A 19,496-nucleotide genomic window follows, 5' to 3' on the forward strand; every position below is an offset into this window, starting at 1 on the left:
TCGACCCAACTGATTTTTTTGAGAAACAAACGTTAGCAGCACAGCAAGCGGCATTAGCAGTGTCCCGGTACATAGCATTAGCAGCCGGCTCCTCCTCAGCTGTATCCCGGCAGCAGCGTTAGCAGCAGAGAAGCCGGACTTGCTCGAACAATCCGCTGGAAAACCGAAGATCAAGGACGCGGCAACGCAGCCCTGCCACGGCAGCTGCCCGTGGGCAAACAAATCAGTCTCCAGCGTGCCGCTGTCCAGCAACCTCGAATCTGTAGGGGAGGGGGGGCGGACACGACTCTCCGCAGTATTTTGAATTTGAGTGCAGTAACCGTTTTGGCCACATTCTTACATACAGCGCCTTTAACCTTAATAGAAGTGGCACCAAAGACTGGCTCCAATGCAAAATTTCTTTCTATGGACACCACTTCTAATGCACACCAGTCCTTACTACAGTTGATTATTGGGGTGTGTGTATAGGTGAGTATGGGTATTCATTATTCATCATAAGCCCGTCAGTCAACCTTTATTTATTAACTAGTCAAAAACACCCATAGGACACCGATAATTTATTGTAAGTCACCTCTATAATGTTTTATGACTGCTGATAAAGTGCATCAGGAAGCACTGTGTTTGTTTATGAGTGCAGTCATACAGCATTATAAATGCATTATAATTCACTATAAATACCCTCATAACACATAATAGACGTGGTCTTCATAAACAGTGTCACCCAAAATTTAAACGCTGTCATGACTTGTTCTTCTTTTATAGTTTTCTTTTTCACTGTACCTTTGCATGAAAAAGTCATGGAGCAATGAAAAAGCCACTATACGATGTAAATAATGGGAGCCAGGCATTCCCTCACCTTTAGTTCTGAGTATGTTTTATATCACGCACTGTATATTGGAATGGACAGCTTAGTATTTGGCTGTACAAGTTAGAGACCTGTTGCAGTTTCAGTCTGCCAATCCTAGCAACAGAGACAAATTCTGTATGACGCCTGTGAGATAGTGCTGCCATGGACCCTCAGCTCAGGGCAAGATAGTCCTCCGTGTGTGCTGCATAGGCTCTCTGGATTGCACTTTACAGCTGTCATAGTGACTCACTGACAGCTACAGCTACCTGGAGCTGTACCCCATGGGTGCCATTGTCAAACAGCTGTCTGTGTTAAAGCTTCCTCCGAGTGTGTATGTGCGTGTGTGTGTGTGTGTGTGTGTGCGCATGAGAAAATACAAGTGTCAGATCAGTTGTCAACAAACAACGGTTAGCTAACACTCTGCAATCACACACACACTCTCTCTCTTTGCCACAAAAACAAACACAATCATCACAAAGGAAGACTTAGTGTTGCTCAACAGTTTATCCACTGGTGAGTTTTTAGTGTCTCGTCTGTGCTGCAGTGCTCGTCACAGTATCAGCATGCTGTCCTGAAACTTATCTAAACTGCTTGATTTTGCTTTCTGTACATCATAATTAAAATGTCACTGTTTGAGATGATCTGAGTTTTGTGACATGGTGCGTTATCCTGCTGGAAGTAGCCATCAGAAGATGGGTACACTGTGGTCATAAAGGGATGGACACGGTCAGCAACAATACTCAGATAGGCTGTGGTGTTTAAACCATGCTCAGTTGGTACTAAGGGGCCCAAAGTGTGCCAAGAGAATATCCCCCGCACCATTACACCACCACCACCACCAGCCTGAACCGTTGATACAAGGCAGGATAGATCCATGATTTCATGTTGTGTATTGATGCTCGGTTTGAACTTCAGCTGGTCATCTTGACCATGTCTACATGCCTAAATGCACTGAGTTGCTTCCACGTGATTGGCTGAATAGCCATTTGCACTGATAAGCAGTTGAACACTAATAAAGTGGCCAGTGGGTGCATATCAATGATACACCATGCAAGTAATTCAGGGGGTCTTCAACCTGAAACCTGGGTCCAAACCTCAGGAATATACTGCAAGGTGGATGCTGAGACTTAAGTAAGGTAGGACAGCAATTTATGTCTAACTGTACCTGAATTCCCTGTAAAGAAGTACTTGTATAATATATATATATATATATATATATATATATAAATGCACTGTGGCTGCATTGCTTGGAAAGGCAAGAGTTTGATCAAGGAGGTAAGAAATGGGGCAAAGATGCATGACCTAAACATGTTTCAGCTTGACTGAAATTGAAGCACTTATCCCAAAGATGTATGACTTCACTTTGTGAAGGAGAGAGTCTGAAGTACAGTCATAGAAATGACTGGTTATCCTATTAATAAGTACTGGAATCAGTCTGACTCTGAGCTGTAACATAGACATTGTGCTGTCCTGTTGGCAGTGTTGTGCTAGTTACTGAAAAACAGTAACTAGTTACCGTTACTAGTTACTTCATTAAAAAAAGTAACTCAGTTACTTGAACCAAAATATACCATAATGCGTTACTGAGAAAAGTAACTTTTTTAGTTACTTCCCCCCTGAAAAAAAAAACTCGACTCAGGACTCTCGTCTTGGCTTGCCATCACGCCATGACCTTGACACACGCGCGCTAGATGTCCGCCTTCTCTCCAACAGAATGGAACTCGGTTTGTAGTGCAAAACATCTCATCAGCAATGTCTCTATCCTCAAGATAATCCACAGACCTTGCTGTGAGCAGTTTCATGTACAAACTGTTTTCTTTTCTACAGAACTACACCTGCCAACCGCATCCCCATGCAGATGGAAGCGTGCATCTACTCATGGATGAGAAGCTAATGTTCGTGAGAGTGCTAGATGTAAATATTAATGGCGTCCTCCTCGGCTGAGCTGTTACGTTAGCTAGCTCAGTGGTGCTAGGTGAGCTAGCAGTAGATGCACTCTTCCCTGTGCGTGGTGATATGGTTGGTGTATTAATTGCGTAGAAAGACAATAGCTCCTACTTTTAAATGTTCACAACAAGGTCTGTGGATTATCTTGAGTAACGTGGTCATGATTTCTGGAAAGAGACATTGCTGCAAAGTTTTTAAATATAGTTTTTAAATGAGTTTTTAAATGAGCACCACAAGCTGAGTGTCATCTAGTTCCATCGTATTTAAGGGAAGACAGACATCTCTACTGTCGATTTCTCTTACATTCTGCAACTCACACCAAAAATCTAGACTGATAAATAGCACCACAGGAAAGTGGAAAAACATGTAATTCTAATTTTGAGGTGAATTGTCCCCTTTGAACACTTTATAAACATATATACAGCTAAACACAAAAATGCACACACAAGCAAGCAACCCCTTCTTACACACACACACACACACACACACGCACACACACACACACACACACACGGAGCACTAACATTACATCTATCTGAATGAGTTCCTTCCATTTTCACAGTGTTGTTATTGATCGTACTTAAACAGCACCACTCCTGTCGGCTTGTACCAGGAAATTGGCTTCATATTGAAACTGTCACAGCAAGGGTACGTTTCACTCCGGTCCTGAGGGCACAGGGGAGACGTAGCACAAGAGGAATCAATCTTTAGTCCCTGGCATCGGCTTGTTTCTGTAAAAGTATTTTTTTTTTTAAAGATATTTCTGTTTTATTAATTAGTACAGCAGGTGTGTTAGTTTTGGTGGCGAAGCGTTTGAGATTGTCCTTCTTTCAGGTTTAAACTCAAAGCTGTTCCGTCTTCAGAGACAATGGATCCATGCCAGTTCAATTGTAGCTGCTCTAGCTGACCCTGACCTCTGACCTCCTTGTAGAAGGGATTAAGCTAACAGTAAGGAATGATTACAGAGTCAAAAAGAAAAGCACAATAGTAATGACGTGCATTGGATTTTAGGAATTGGGTTTTTATGCACACAGCATCTTCAACCTTGCTTGGATAAAAACCATATCCATTATCCAGTGTTTCAGTAAACAATTTTTAGACAATTTTTACCATGTTAACTAAATACAGCTATTGCAACCATCTTCATATTAACAATGTGACTACACATGCTCCTGAAATTAGGGATGGAACACATACCTTCCAACTTTAGAGAGCTGTATAGGGAGTTAATGGTACTCTGAGGAGTTAGTGACATCTAATAACACTCTGGAGGACTATTGTTAGGAGCTGTTCTCACTTCCATCTCATTAAAAATGGCAGCTTGGTCAGTGGCTCCAAGCTTCAAACTATGATGCTCTAGATACCCCTCTAGCATCAGTTTTGGATGCGCAGAGATGGAGCGGCAATTTCTGCACATTGCATGTGTGGTGTCTCTTTAAAATAAACTTCTATATTCATGGGAAACATGGGTTTCATCACGAAACCTACTTTAGGTTTATGTAACAAGAGAACTGGGCAAGATTTGGACAAAAGACTACGGTTTGAGTTAAGTTTTTTTATGTTATGTTATGACGTGACGTATGTGACATTTCACAGGACTGTAACTAAGGGTGCTTTCACACCTGTCCTGTTTGGTTCAGTTCAATCAAACTCAACTTTGTTTGCCCCCTAAGTGCGGTTCGTTTGGGCAGGTGTGGAGACAGCAATCACACTAAGGTGCGCACCAAAACAGCTGGAATGAGACCTCCTTGAAGAGGTGGTCTCGGTCTGGTCACAAACAAACTCTGGTGCAGTTCATTTGTGGTGAGAACGTGATCCGAACCAACTACAGTCGCATTACGCATTGTTTGGGTTAAACAGTCAAAACATTGTTTTCTAGTTGGAGCCGCGCCTCGTTTTCAAACTGTATGGTTTGACTAAAATGAATAATGACAGCAATATAGTCCACGATGAGCAGCGCTAAAATCAACCTGCGTAGTTGTCCCTCCATTGTGACATTAGAAAGTGTCACATTTATCTTGCAAGTGTACTCTTCTTCAACGTTTGGTTTACTTCCTGGATTTTTCCCACATGGAAATTCTGACCAATCAAGAGCAGCTTTCTTGTGCAAGGCATTTGATCTGGTCCGCTTGTAAATGCTGCCGTGAGAACACGAACCAAATCCAGGCAATAATGAAACTTTGTAAGAAAATCAGTCCCTGATTTGGACCAAAGCAAGACAACTCTAGGTCTGAAAGCACCCCAAACAACATTGTTAAAAACATACTTAGCGTTTCACGCGGGGCACAAACAGCGGCCCTGTCATGTGTTGGACCTATCTGGCACCCCTCCTTCCTGCCTTACTCACACTTTCTCACTCTTTATACTACATCACTGCAGCACATTGCAAGTTATTTAAAAGCCTGGTATGTATAAGGTAACAGCATGCTTTGTGTGTCGCTATCAGATGCTGACAGCCACTGACCCAGCTGAGAACGGGCTGTATGAGAACATTTGTTCTCATGAATACGGGTGAGTGCGCAGACGCATGCACAAAAGCATGAATATTAGGTTATATATTCCTACCAATAGCTCTGCAATATTCCACTGTTCTACACATCAATGTAAAGTCCGGAAAGAAGAAGACCGTTGACTAATAAATATGGATGTAAACTGTGCAGGTTTAAATAAATAAATAAATCAAAGGAAACATATTCAATGTATTTGTTAGGCCTCGGGGGTATACAGAATGTGTTTGGGTGAATAACACTGAATGTAAACAGAAACTTTGTTTACAAGAAAACTCCACAGGGCAATTTTAATCAGCTGAACAAGAAGGTCTTCATACATATTTTTGTATACAACCTGCTACCAGACCATTTTTCATAATGTCTGGAAGATGCAAAGACAATTTCTACCAAACTCTGGTGTAGTTCACTTACCACACAGTAAACTATGGTATTTCTCTGTCGCCCCCATTTGTTTGACATTTTTACACATTTTCATGGCATTTGCATCTGCTTTAATTTACGAAAAAAACTGAACCAAATGTAAATAACCTCCATAAAACAAACAAATGTGTTGTTTTTATGGCAAATAAATGCAGAGTTCTCCACATACTATAGGAGACTTTCATGTGACATTCAGTAAACAGAAAGTGAGATTAAAAAATGCCTGCACACTGTGATAAGTGTCTCATTATGCTCTGTTGCACAAAGTGAATTAGAGAACAACGCAAATCCTCCAAGATTTTAGATTACTGTGATGATTCAAGATGGGTCCCTTGCTGTGTAAAATACCCCCAAGTTTACCTCCTCACATTATTGTGATTTCCTGCCTGTTCTTTAAACGGTATTTGTATTTTTCAAACTCTTGAGAAAATGATTTCTTAATCCACATTTCACTTACCTGGCAGACCATGACTTAAGACATTTTATGGATTGCCTGAGCCCATTTTTCACTTTGGCACATGTTCAAAGCAAAATATCAACTGGTTTACTTTACTGACTTCCCCCAGAATGCACTGCAGGCAGCAACGCAGACCAACAGAAATCATTTCAGATTGAAGTACATAATTTATCAAGTTAAAAAAACACCTGTGAAGTTATTAATAGTGGGCATCAGATCTTGGATCGTCTTACATTGTGCATGTGTGACGTGTCCAGTTTTATATCATACAAGTTAGTCGTGTGACATCATTAACAGCAGCTGTGTGTGAGTGTGTATGTGTGTGTGTGTGTGTGTGTGTGTGTGTGTGTGTGTGTGTGTGAGCCAAATTTATTCATAATCCAAACATACATATCTCTCTGTGTGCGTTTTGGACACCTACCTTGACCACGTCCACGTCTGTCGAGCTGCAGGTGACCGAGTCGTCCACCTCCCTCACCTGCCCATCTGTTTCCACGGTGACCAGCTTGATGGGCACTGCGACGCGCCGCCCTGTGAGGATGGCTGTGTTGACCACCTCTGTGTCCTACAGAGAGAAGGAAAGAGAAAGAAAGAGTTAAAAGACAAAGACATTAGTGGGGCATTGGTAGCATAGTGGATAGTGCCGGAGCCCCATGTACAGAGGCGATGCCTCGCTGCAGCGGTCGCAGGTTCGACTCCGGCTTGCAACCGTTTGCTGCATGTCACCTCCGCTCTCTCTCTCACCCCATTTCACTCTGTCCTGTACATTAAAGGCAAAAAGCCCCCAAAAAAATCTTTAAAAAAAAAAAAGACAAAGACATTCTTGAACCCTGAGTTTCTCCCTGGTGGCACTATATTACATAGAATGCAGTTATTACACTACACTGTGCTATTACTGTAAAACTTCAATTAAAAGCCTCGTCCCAGTTAATCGCCCAGTCACTTTTACAAGCCTGGTGTAGCCACACATTGACAAATAAATGCCAGTCTCAATTAGATGCCTGGTCTAATAGCCAGGCAGTTCATTTTTTCTTTTTAATAGAAGTTCTGATGTATAAAACTGCGTCGCTAGCTACCTCAGTTATTCATATCCCTTTAGTCTGTAAGGGTCCACAGACTTAAAGGATCACAAGGGTTTTTCATAAAGAATGAATCCAAGTTGTGAGTATTGTTTTAACAGGATAAAGTGCCGTTGTGTCGGTATGCTGGGTAACTCTCTCTTTCTCTGTCTGTTCGAGCTAGATCAAATAAATGATTCATAATTAATGTTATCTGAAGCCCATTTTTTTTACACATGTAATATCCATACTGGTTGAAATAAAAAATTTGATTGTAACTCCCATCTTTGCCAAGCAACAGATTTATGTGAAATGAATGGCCTGTCCCAAATGTAGGCCTGTTGATTTAAGTGATTTAAGCAAATAATAGCCTGGGCTACTAATTGAGGTTTTATGGTATACTACAGCCAGAAATGGAAAGTAACTATTAACACTTTTAAACCACCAGGTGGTGGTTGCTGTATACAGGGATAAAAGAAGCAAAGGGAATTGAGATACACCATTTCCATTATTTTAGTTTTAATAATTTAATTTCAAAAATGTCCAGAATTATTTCAAGTCCAGATGAAACGGCATTTAAAGAGTATCTAGCGTCAGTATCATGAGGTATTTCTGAGTGAAACAAGATAGGCAGGTGAGACATAACCTCGGCGGGAATTTGATTTTGTCATTGAAAAGTGGGTGTGTTGTAACAGTGAGGTCAAGATGGGATAGTAACAGCCGTCAGAGAAAGACAAATGAAGCTCAACGTTATTTGCTGAAGCAGTCTACTGTAATGTGCCTTGAATGGATGACTTACAACTAATATACAACTATCTGCAGTCTATTTACAACCCCATTAAATAAATAAGTAATAAACCCAGTTTATCTACAGTCCAAGTACTGCCCACTGTTACGAAATAAATATACACTCCCCTAACACAACCTTTCCTCATCTATATATCTGCGATAACTACAGTATTTAAGGGAAAAGAAGACACCATGAAGTAGCATGCTGTTGCCAGCTAGTTAACTTAATCTGAGCTCTGGATGGCTAAAAGTTGCAGATTGATTGATGGGTGGATGTCATATTGGTTGAAACTGGTTGGTTCTAACTTGATTGGATTTCTTGGGTACGAAGAAATTTACTTTTTTATTTTTTGGCATATATTGTTGAATAGGTGAACAATATGACCAAAGATGTGATGTAAAAGGGTTAAAAAAGCATTTTTCATTCAATCTCTTATATTCTGGTGAAATTATTTTGTGTTTCCTCGCTCTTTTTCTAACTCTTTTTTGCCTATTCCCACTTTATGTTTGAGACGAAGTTCACTTTTTGTTGTTCCTGATGTTCCTGATGCGCATGAGAGGGAAGACGTGACTGAAGACGGTGAAACACGCAGGAGGAGAGACAGGAATAAACAAGTAACAGAGACCAGGGGAGAGTTTTGAAGGGGGGGGGGGGGGGGGGTGATTATAAACCTCACGATTAATGTAATCAGCATGATTACATTTGATTAGATCCTTCGAACAAAAATAGCACAAACAAACCGGCACATACACACACTCACACACCTCAGAGCGCAGTGTGCCAGCGTCAATCTTGATTATTTGGCATTGAGTTTCCAAGGGGGCATTTATCACCACCAACACACACACAAGCCTGATTACAGGGTGTTTCGCTGGGCCCACTGTTTCTGGATGGGAAGTGTGTTTGCGTGTCTCTGCTTTTTGACTCTAGTGGGATTCAGCTGAGCATACAGGATGCCAGCAGAGAAGATGAAGAAGAAATGCAAAATAAATGCACTGCATTGTCCATCGTTCAGTGTGTGTCTCCAGATACAGATTGCATTGAAATGGTTTCAATCCAAAATGTTCTGCACCTTGAGTGTACAGGAATGTGTGTGTTCCTGTATGTCTGTCTTTGTGGGGAAAATTTGTAGATCTTGTGAATAGGCTGCACTTTTTAACCGGCAGTATTTGGATCCTTTACTTGAGCAAAAGTCCAAAATACTTAATTACAAATAAAAGTTGTGCATTCCCAATCCTTTCTTTTCAACTGTCAACTTCAGTCTTCTTCAGAAGCATCATCTGACATGCATCGTGATGTGTCTTTATCAGCGGGTGTTTCCTTGAAGGCCTGACCAGCCTTTCAGATGTGTCAGATTGCCAGGGCCCCCGCCGCCTGATGGTCTCTGGAGGAGAGAGTCCCAGGTGTGAGACAGCATGAAAGCCCCCTCATCCCGGTTGATGGTGTCCCTGGCCTGCTTCCTGATCTCTATGGCCTTCTTGATCCAACGTTTAAATTTGTTGCTTTCTGATCAGCTGATAAAGACACGTCATGACGCACGTCAGATGGCGCTTTTGAAGAAGACTGACGTTGACAGTCGAAACATGTCAAGGTAAAGCAACATCTCCTAATCTTGTTGTCTGAAAAAAGAAAAAACCTCTACACTATTTAACTGAGTAGACAAAATTAACCTAATCAAGTTATTTTTACTTTTCCTGCAAAGTTCAACCCTGAAAGCCTCATCTGGAGAAATTTAGGGGAAGCTGGAAAACATAATGATTTCAACACTGCAATGTTTCAGTGACTAGACTTTCATCAGGTATGGCTAGTCACAGAAATTTGCAGCATTAAAATCATTATTTTTGCAAATTAGGCAGTGTGCGGGAGTTTTTTCCTCAGGTTTTCTTCTCCTACGCACCTGTTTAGAAACAGATGTGTGAAATATAGCTTATGTCTAAGCTCTTAAACATCCCAACCTTTGGTGCCACAGTATTTTCTGTATAAATGTGTTCCTGTGTTTCAGACATGCAGCATTCCAGTGCTTTATTTGGAGGGTGTCAATACAGTTTGATGCATATCTTACTATGTAATGACGAAAACTGTCTGTCTGTGTGTCTGTTCCACGTTTTTCTCCTCACTGACTTGGTCAATCCGTGTGAAATTTGGCACAGTGGTAGAGGGTCATGGGAGGATGCGAATGAAGCAATATTACATCAATTGGCCAAAGGGGGGCGCTATAGCAACCTACTGAAATTACAAACTTTGAATGGTCATATCTCATGCCCTGTATGTCGTAGAGACATGAAACTTTGCACAGAGATGCCTCTCCTCATGAGGAACAAATCTGCATCAAGAACCCATAACTTCCAGTTATATAGATTTTCCGCCATTTTGAATTTTTTGAAAAACACTTAAAATCGATCTCTTCCTAGGAAGTTTGAGCGATCTGCATGAAACTGGGTGAAAATAATCTAGGGACCAATATCTAAAGTTCCCTCTTGGCAAAAGTTGGAAAACTTACTAAAACTGAGCTTCTATAAGGCAATGAATATTGCAGAGAGCGTGGCTCATCACATAAAGGTGTATAACATCTCAAGGGTTTCACCCATCACCACGCACCTTTGTAGGCATATGACCACACATAATCTGAGGGGACCCCTCCATTATTGACCCCATCAAACAAAATGGGGGCGCTAGAGAGCTAATTTCTTATCTAGGCCTAACCGCCATATCGATTTTTAATAAACTTGGTAGATATGTAGAACAGGATGCCTCAAGGTGAAATTTAACTCTAACTGGCAACTGGGTGGCGCTATAACAACAGAAAAATGGCTAAAATGCGACCGATCGTTGTGGCTCCCCCTGTGGCCCAATGTTGTTGTTTTTTTCTAATTTTTGGTATGAATAAGTCATGGTATGGTATGCTGTACATAATCACGCAAACTGTCAGTGTGTCATTCTGTCAGTCAGTCATTCTGTCTGTTCCACGTTTTTCTACTCAGTGACGTGGTCAATCTATGTGAAACTGAACATTGGCATTGAGGATTGGCATAGGTAGAAGGTGACAAAGCTACCAATGGGTATGAACTAGTGTTATAATAGCAGCAAAATGTGTGCACAGTGAGCACGTGGTCAAGCAAGACAGTGAGACTGCAGATGTGCTCAGTGCAGACAGCTGTTGATGATCTGAAATCAGAGAATACTGTTGTTTTTTTAAAAGCTTCTTCTTTCATAAACCTACTTCAATTAATAAACATGTGGAACCAGGCAAGATGCCCCAAGAAAACACTCTTTCTATTAGCCAAAAAAGATTTGAAGCCACTGGGTTCATCTTTAACAGTGCTTTGTAGTTTACAAGTTTCCCTTATGTTCTTTTCAATTCAATTCAATTCAATTCAATTTTATTTATAAAGCCCAATATCACAAATCACAATTTGCCTCACAGGGCTTTACAGCATACGACATCCCTCTGTCCTTAAGACCCTCACAGCGGATAAGGAAAAACTCCCCAAAAAAAACCCTTTAACGGGGAAAAAAAACGGTAGAAACCTCAGGAAGAGCAACTGAGGAGGGATCCCTCTTCCAGGACGGACAGACGTGCAATAGATGTCGTACAGAACAGATCAGCATAATAAATTAACAGTAATCCATATGACACAATGAGAGAGAGAGAGAGAGAGAGAGAGAGAGAGAGAGAGAGAGAGAGAGAGATGCAGGTAATGACAGTAGCTTACAACAACATTAATGAAAGTAATAATATTATAGTTATAGTTCTGGCTACTGTGGTACAATATGTTGAAAGTATATATTAATATCTGATAGTATACTTGTGTGACAATAGTCATATGTGTATAATAACAGTAGAAGTATGACTAATGACTAATGATGGCAGCAGCAGCAGGAGGCATCTGGCAGGACCACGGCAGCAGCACAACCACACACGTCACACTGTCCAGGCACCGCTGCGGTATGAGTTATTCTGAGAGACAGTGGAGCACAAAGGCTCCGGAGAAGAAGCCGAGTTAGTGACATCCAGAATGGCCGAGTTAGCAAGATGCAGTAATAGGATGAGAGTGAGAGAGAGAGAGAGAGAGAGAGAGAGAGAGAGAGAGAGAGAGAGAGGGAGAGAGAGGGAGCCCGGTGTATTATAGGGGGTCCTCCGGCAGACTAGGCCTAAGTCAGCCTAACTAGGGGCTGGTACAGGGCAAGCCTGAGCCAGCCCTAACTATAAGCTTTATCAAAGAGGAAAGTCTTAAGTCTAGTCTTAAATGTGGAGACGGTGTCTGCCTCCCGGACCGTAACAGGAAGATGATTCCACAGGAGAGGAGCCTGATAGCTGAAGGCTCTGGCTCCTGATCTGCTTTTGGAGACTTTAGGGACCACGAGTAACCCTGCGTTCTCAGAGCGCAGTGTTCTGGTGGGTTAAATATAATATCTTAATCTAAAAAAACAACTACTAAGTTTATCTGTCAAATAAATGCAGTGTGTATCTGTGATGTGAAATTACATTTTCACGTTGCTACAGTAACGGGGAGGACACAGGATGATGCAGGATGTCAGCAAGGATCCTTGTGGGGCAGACGTGAAAACTCAAAACCATGATATGACATAATGTCATGTCACAGACACAGTTACACATGCTGTATGTAAAAGTCTACACAAAGATGCATATGAACACAAATAACACAAATTAACCTAAAAGGATAGGACCTCACACTTAACACACACACTCAAAGGTTTAAGCGCATGTGATCAGTGACAAGTTGCCAAATGCCCTATCCCTCTCTGCCACACATCACTCACTGACCTTTACTTAATGAGAGCTCTCTCTCTCTCTCACACACACACACACACACACACACACACACACACGCACACACAAAGACACTTTCTTAATCTGTAATTGTCTTATTTTTCCTCTCTCCTTCTTACACTCTGCTCAGCCTTGCCTGAAATCAGAAATAGATACTGTAGATATATACCATGGCAGGACAGAGTTCTGCAGGTTGAAGGTGAGAAACAGGTGAGGGGAAGGAGGAAGAGGAGGAGGAGGAGAAGTGGGGACAAACAGGATTAAAAGCATGGAAAAGATGAAAGAGGGAGCGCAGGAGAGGAAGATGAAGGGCACAAAGAAAGTAGACGTGCAGAGAAAACAAAATGACGAATTAACGGGAAGCTTCTTCTTCTTCTGCCTCGAGGAGAGGAAAGCAGATGGAGGGATAAAAATCAAAGAGGAAGAGTGGATGTGTTTGTGTTAGTATGTAGCCTATATGTGCATGTTAAAATGTACGTTTATGTGTGTGTGTATCCCCGGGGCAGCAGCCTATAGTAGTGCCACAGATAACATCATCTTTAGATCTGTGTTATCTACACCGTAGGTCAATCACAACAAGAAAACATATATTTTTGAAGAAATAAATAAAGACAGTTATTGGATATTCTTATATTTAATAGCTGTCTCCTGCAAAAACCCTTAAGGTTTAAGTGAATTTAAATTTGTAGGGAAGTGGCCATTAGATTTTTTATGTTGTGTGTTGTTGTGTGGAGCTTTTCTTTATCTGATTCGAGGGTCTACAGGCAGAGGTGGTGTGTGTTGTAAGGTATCTGTTAAGGCGGCTGAAATGGCACAAAAGCACAGAATCTAATAAAAGTAAAAACATTTGGAGAAAGCACAAGCAACCGAAGAAAACATCCTCTCAAAAAGCTAACACAATGAAAGTGAACTGAACACAGTGGAAGTTTAAAGGAGACAACTGGTGAGCATGCTGGTAATTCATAACACTAGCACTCACACACACGATCAAAGAGAAAGAAGCTCAGAGATATACTGTGGTTGACGAGTGCTAGCCAAGTCCCCAGGAACAGCACTGGGCTTTGAAGCCAATTTTCGTAGTGGCCAAACTCTGGGATTGCATCTTCAGAGTCAATCACATGATGTCATTTTCCCATAGACTTAAATTGTGAAAGAAACATCTGCAAATCCTAGATTTACAGATCTAAATTGACTGTTACAACCCCTACAAAATGATTCCTTTTACTGTGGAGGTATGATCCATTCAGTCCAATAACATTTAGAAAGTCTGGAGCTGCACCATCAATTCATCTTGTCCCTGTTGAAGTTAGCAGAAGGCTAAACCGAAAGTTAGCCACTCCTCTGGGGAAAGTCCCCAGTGCGATTCCTCTAACGGCCCCATGATGCAGAAGATTCAGGCAATTTATACTCAGGAAGTCAAAGTTTTTTGGCTTCATGCACCACTGAGCAACTTTTCTCGGGGCTCCGCTGAGGGTTGAGCCAAGTACTCGGATGAAACGAGTATTTGGTACAGATAGTGTCCTTCTGTATAAATATATCTGCTGAGTAGAATGTGTCAATATCCTTACTCCTGGTAGGAGGAAATCTTAATTTGTGTTCAGTCTCTTTTTGCTGTGATCAAAAATGATCTGAAGCTCAATCCTGAGATTGTTCTGCAAATACATTTTAATAGATAATAAATATAGCAACTTCAAACCATATCAATATTAATTCATTAATTTTCCATAACCGCTTATCCTCTTGAGGGTCGCAGGGGGGCTGGAGCCTATCCCGGCAGACATTGGGCGAAGGGCAGGGTACACCCTGGACAGGTCACCAGACTATCACAGGGCTGACACAAAGAGACAGACAACCATTTATGCTCACATTCACACCTACGGGCAATTTAGAGTCACCAACTAACCTGCATGTCTTTGGACTGTGGGAGGAAGCTGGAGTACCCTGAGAAAACCCACACTGACACAGGGAGAACATGCAAACTCCACACAGAAACCAAAAACCCTCTTGTCATGAGGCAACAATGCTAACCACTGAACCACTGTGCCACCCAATATCAATATCTGGTTTCTGAATTCAGATACGGATACATAATTTTGATGGTTAAACAGATATGGACCCAGCAAATGGTGTACTCGCTCATCCCTAGCTCCGCCACAATGCTATATCCTGTTCTCTTTACACATCCATGGTGCTAGCATGTTCCCTTATGGCTAGCATGTTAGCAGTTAGCTCATGAGCTATGGTAGTTTACCAACCAGCCTCGCGAGTATAGTCCCTACATCATGGATGTATTTTGCTGTGTAACTTTGGTGTGACTGGGCTTTACCACCCTGTCCAGAGGGATACAGGTTAAAAAGACATTGGTAGTGTATTTGCATGGGTCAGCAGGTGTCAGCTAATCTGAGTTGAACACTAACTGGTTTTGCATCTCTTGGCATCTCTAATAGGGGTGGAAATGTAATTGAATTATATTCATGTTTAACCATAATTGAAGTGACTCCCTGAGGAGAGAGAAGGTAGGTGATGCAGAGGGCGTCACAGTGTCAGTGTGAGCACACAGAGAGGAGAGGACTTAAACCAAATCATGGAACTATGTTCGACTGAATTCTCTCCTAACTGTAACCTGTCACGATCATCTAATACGAACAGGTTCTAAACACAAGTTCAGAAGTTCTGCCTGGGTCCTACTGAGCTTGTACTCAACAAGCAGACTGTCACTGCAAGTCCCTTATTAACCTTAATGTTAATAACAATTGGAATTTACTAGCACATGCAAAGATGAATCACAGAGAGCAGGAGACAAAAAGAGAGGAACAGAGATGAGACAGAGAGAGGAGTGGAGTGAAAAAAGCAGAAAATTAGAAAAATAGAAAAAGTGGGGAAAAAAACAGATAAAAACACAGCGGGAGGAAGAATATTAGAGCGAGAGCAAAGGAGACAGAAAGAGAGACAGAGAGAGAAAAGGAAAGAATTTCATGCCTGTCCAAGGGAATTATTAAGTGGCTCGTCAACAACTGGCTCCCTACTGCCTTCAAAAGCTGCTCCACACTGCACTGAGATAAGCTCAGAGGAGGTGTGTGTGTGTGTGTGTAGGGGCGGTGAGGTCTTGTGTGTTAAGTATTTCGATGTATGAATGAATCTGAGTTCATGTAGGTTCCTGCACCTGTGCATTTGTGTACGTGTGTGCATGTGTGCCAGCATGTGCACGAGTGAGTCAGAGACGTGGGATGAAAGAGGGAGAAATAAAGAGAATAGATGTGTGTGTGCGTGCACATATGCATCCGGTATGCACCGACAAATACGTTTGTGTGTGCATGCTGCAGAGAGAAGTGAAGTCTAGGAAACAGCCTCTGTCCTCAGTGAAGCTTATCCATGCATGTATGCACGTGTGTGTCTGTGTGCGCGCCGTAAAGTGTGCGCGATTTAAAGTGAAGCAACTAGAGCGAGACCACCCATCACAGGCGCACACACACACAGACACACAATGTCACGCACACGTGCACACACAGTGTTGTAAAACAGTTGACACAGTGAAAAAACTGGAGCTTTTTGCTTTTCTGTACAAATTCAATTCCAACTGTGACTTACAATAAGAGTATGTAAGCAGTTCTCTTTCTGTCTCTCCCTCCTTCTCTGTCAGTCTATCACTCTCTTTTTCTCTCTTCCTCTGCCTGTCTCTCCCTCTCTCTTTCTTGTGCTCTCACACACACCTACACACACAGAGCAATCAAAGTGCCATCGAATCTATGACTGTGTTTCCGGTAAATGCGCACAGACATACACACAGAAAAACATATCTGCCCAATCTGCTTTCCTGTTCATTCCTTAAATTGTCAAGTTTCTCATTTGGGGGAAATTGCTCGGAACATATACGACGCTCAGTCTCCCTTTGCTCTCATTGTGACCTTTTCACCACAGTCTGATGACACAAACACTGTGGCCGTGGGCGGCGTCTTCTGCTGCTCTAATGAAGTAAAATCTCTAAATTGTGTGATTTGAGAGGAATAGACAACAGAGACCCTATAGCCCTTCTTACAAAGAGGTAAATGCACTGTACACCCGAATGATTTCTATTTATATTTAGTTATTATAAATTATATTATAAGGTACATTATAAAGTTATTAAATAGTTTAAATTAAAGGGAGTCAAAGGACAGCTGGTTTGACTGTCATAAGGTCATTAAACACTTTACCCGTCAGAGTATTATAATTATTATTGTTGCCAGCCACCGCCAGCATTTTTGCTCATATTTAATAATCTTTCAAGACCCACAGAATCATTTGTTCTATGAATATGTAAACAGTATTTTATTATTTTTAGTATGTTATTTTATTATTTATTTATTTTTTATTATCATTTAAAAAAACAATATTTTGGACAAAAAGCTGAGAAATTTTCAAGTATAAAATCAATTCAACATTTTCATTTTTTCTCATTTCCTTATGTCAATTTGAATTGTATAAATAAAAATACATAAATTAAAAAAAAACAAAAAAAGTCTGAGGTTTGGCAGAAGACGTTGTCACATTCAGTGTCAGTACTGTTGATCACGTTTCGTCCCACCAAACTCGTTTGCTTCTTCATCCAAATCAGATTCAGAATGTTGATCAAAACAGGAACTGTCAGAGGCTGCGTCCGTCAACATCTCCATGGCTTGCGCGACCTTAAACTCTTCCATCGGCCCTGGCATTTTTGTGCAGTTACCAAACTGCTACATTTCTGTAAACAGCATCTTCTTCCAGTTTCTTCAGATCTTCTTTATTTGTTTTTGGACATGGCAGTGCTGTTCTATTTCACAAGATGTCTAACAGCGCCCCCAGTCTTATAACTGTGAAAACAGGGATTGTCGGAATATCTCGTCAATGGCGAGGAAGCGTTGTGTCATAAATGATGGAACATTTTGACAATGATGGGGATAGTGTAAATGGCTGTTATCAGTGATTATAAGCATCATAGATATGGGTTTGAAGGCACATAATAAGCCACACCCACGTTTTTGGTTCAGAAGGCCATTATCACGCCACTAAATGGTTGTTTAGCCTACATGTATTGTAAGGAGGTGATCTCTTATGACCATAATAATTATGACAGAAACAAAGGAGGAAGTTGCATAAAGAGCAGTAAAGTCCACATTGGAAGGGAGGGCTGTGTGATGGATGGGTCAAACAAACACAGGGTTTTCACCAAGGAGAGCCGGGTTTGTGTCACTTGTGAAACCAAAAGTCAGCATAGAATTTGTTCAACCAGAGATGGTTGTTTTAACTGGTGCACCATGATATCATTTTCTAAACCTATCCACTTAGTTTCTGCAACTAAACCTAATGAGTCTGTGGCTGTTTAACAACGTTGGATATGTCACAATTTAATGAGCTGATAATAGACTTGAACCTAGCAGTAGGTGTGGCAAGCCCCTCTTTACCCATATATGGGAGGCTAAAAATGGGCATTTAACAGTTTGTTAAGACATACTATTTTTTCTACACAGTTACGTGCTGTATATGTGTGTGCCGTATACCCAGAGGGCACACTGTGTTGAATTAAAAGAAGTCTCCGTCCCTTTGGCTATATTCCACGCCTGTCATTGGCATGCTGACACACACACACACACACACACACACACACACACACACACCAACACAAACATGCTAACATTCTGCTGAAACAAAGCCACATATTGACATAAAAGTACATTAAAGTCGCTTAATTTATCGACAAATTAAACCAATTAGCTAATTGAGAAAATTCTTAATGAAGTAACTGGCTTTTACAGCAGGAAGCGACAGATGCCCTCCAGTTACAGACAGGAAGTTTCATCCAAACCTTGACTTTGTGTCATTGTGTAATCACTGTTGGCATTTACCTGTGGGCACATGTATAGTGCATACACACATGTAGGGCAGGACGCATTGCATTAGTTCAGGAATCAATTGCACTGAAGTCAATCGTGAGGGTTGCTGCTTTCCATTTCCTGTGTTAGATGTGTGACACTGTAAATCTTTTAACCAGCTACAACCATTGTTGCCATACAAAACATGTGACGGGGAAGAAAATATTAAATACGGAAAAGACAGACAAGAAAAGATGAGATGAAGACTTCAAGACAGGCTTTGTGAGAGGAAATAAAAGCATAGTAGAGTTCAAGGATGAGGGAGAGGACAGGAAGAGAGAAGTTTTATGATTCCTGATGTTGGGAATAGAATGATTTTATGTGTTTTACTATAAGTTGTGTTTCACTGTATAAGTTTTAGATGTGTGAACAATGAGAATACTGAGATGATTTCAGCTGATCTGAATGTGTTTGCTTTGCAGAAGTGGAGAAGTACAGGAGAGGAAGAGACATGAAGTCTGAGGAGCACATACCGCAATGCTTAGATAATTAGTTTCATATATGGTAAAAAGAATAGAAAGTGATATACAGATAGTAAGGTACAGCACGTGTAGGGAGTTGTGTTGTTCTCTTGTCTTTCAAAACAGGAACCACGCCCCCACCGCCAGCGGGAAGGAGTCAGATTAACACGAGGCAGGGGCGTGGTGTGGTGAAGGAGGAAGTGGAACTGCCAATGAGAAGAGGACAACGCCTTGCGTGCACAATGACACTCTGTTACGCTCAAATATACTGGGTCAGGGAAAGGACAGGAGGTCAGACTTTGTGAACTGACACACCTTTGTTGTTC

General features: G+C 41.4%; 1 protein-coding gene across 1 annotated transcript in view; it reads right to left on the reverse strand.

Annotated features, from left to right (window-relative positions):
• Nucleotides 1-19,496, reverse strand: part of LOC117252601 (transmembrane protein 132D) — a 416,006-nt gene that overhangs the window by 70,477 nt on the left and 326,033 nt on the right. Inside the window, exon 6 of the mRNA XM_078170586.1 lies at nt 6,603-6,746. Within this exon, the coding sequence (XP_078026712.1) occupies nt 6,603-6,746 (144 nt within the window). The remainder of the gene's footprint in view (nt 1-6,602; nt 6,747-19,496) is intronic.

Source organism: Epinephelus lanceolatus, chromosome 9, assembly GCF_041903045.1.
Source record: "Epinephelus lanceolatus isolate andai-2023 chromosome 9, ASM4190304v1, whole genome shotgun sequence".
NCBI classification, from domain to species: Eukaryota; Metazoa; Chordata; class Actinopteri; order Perciformes; family Serranidae; genus Epinephelus; species Epinephelus lanceolatus.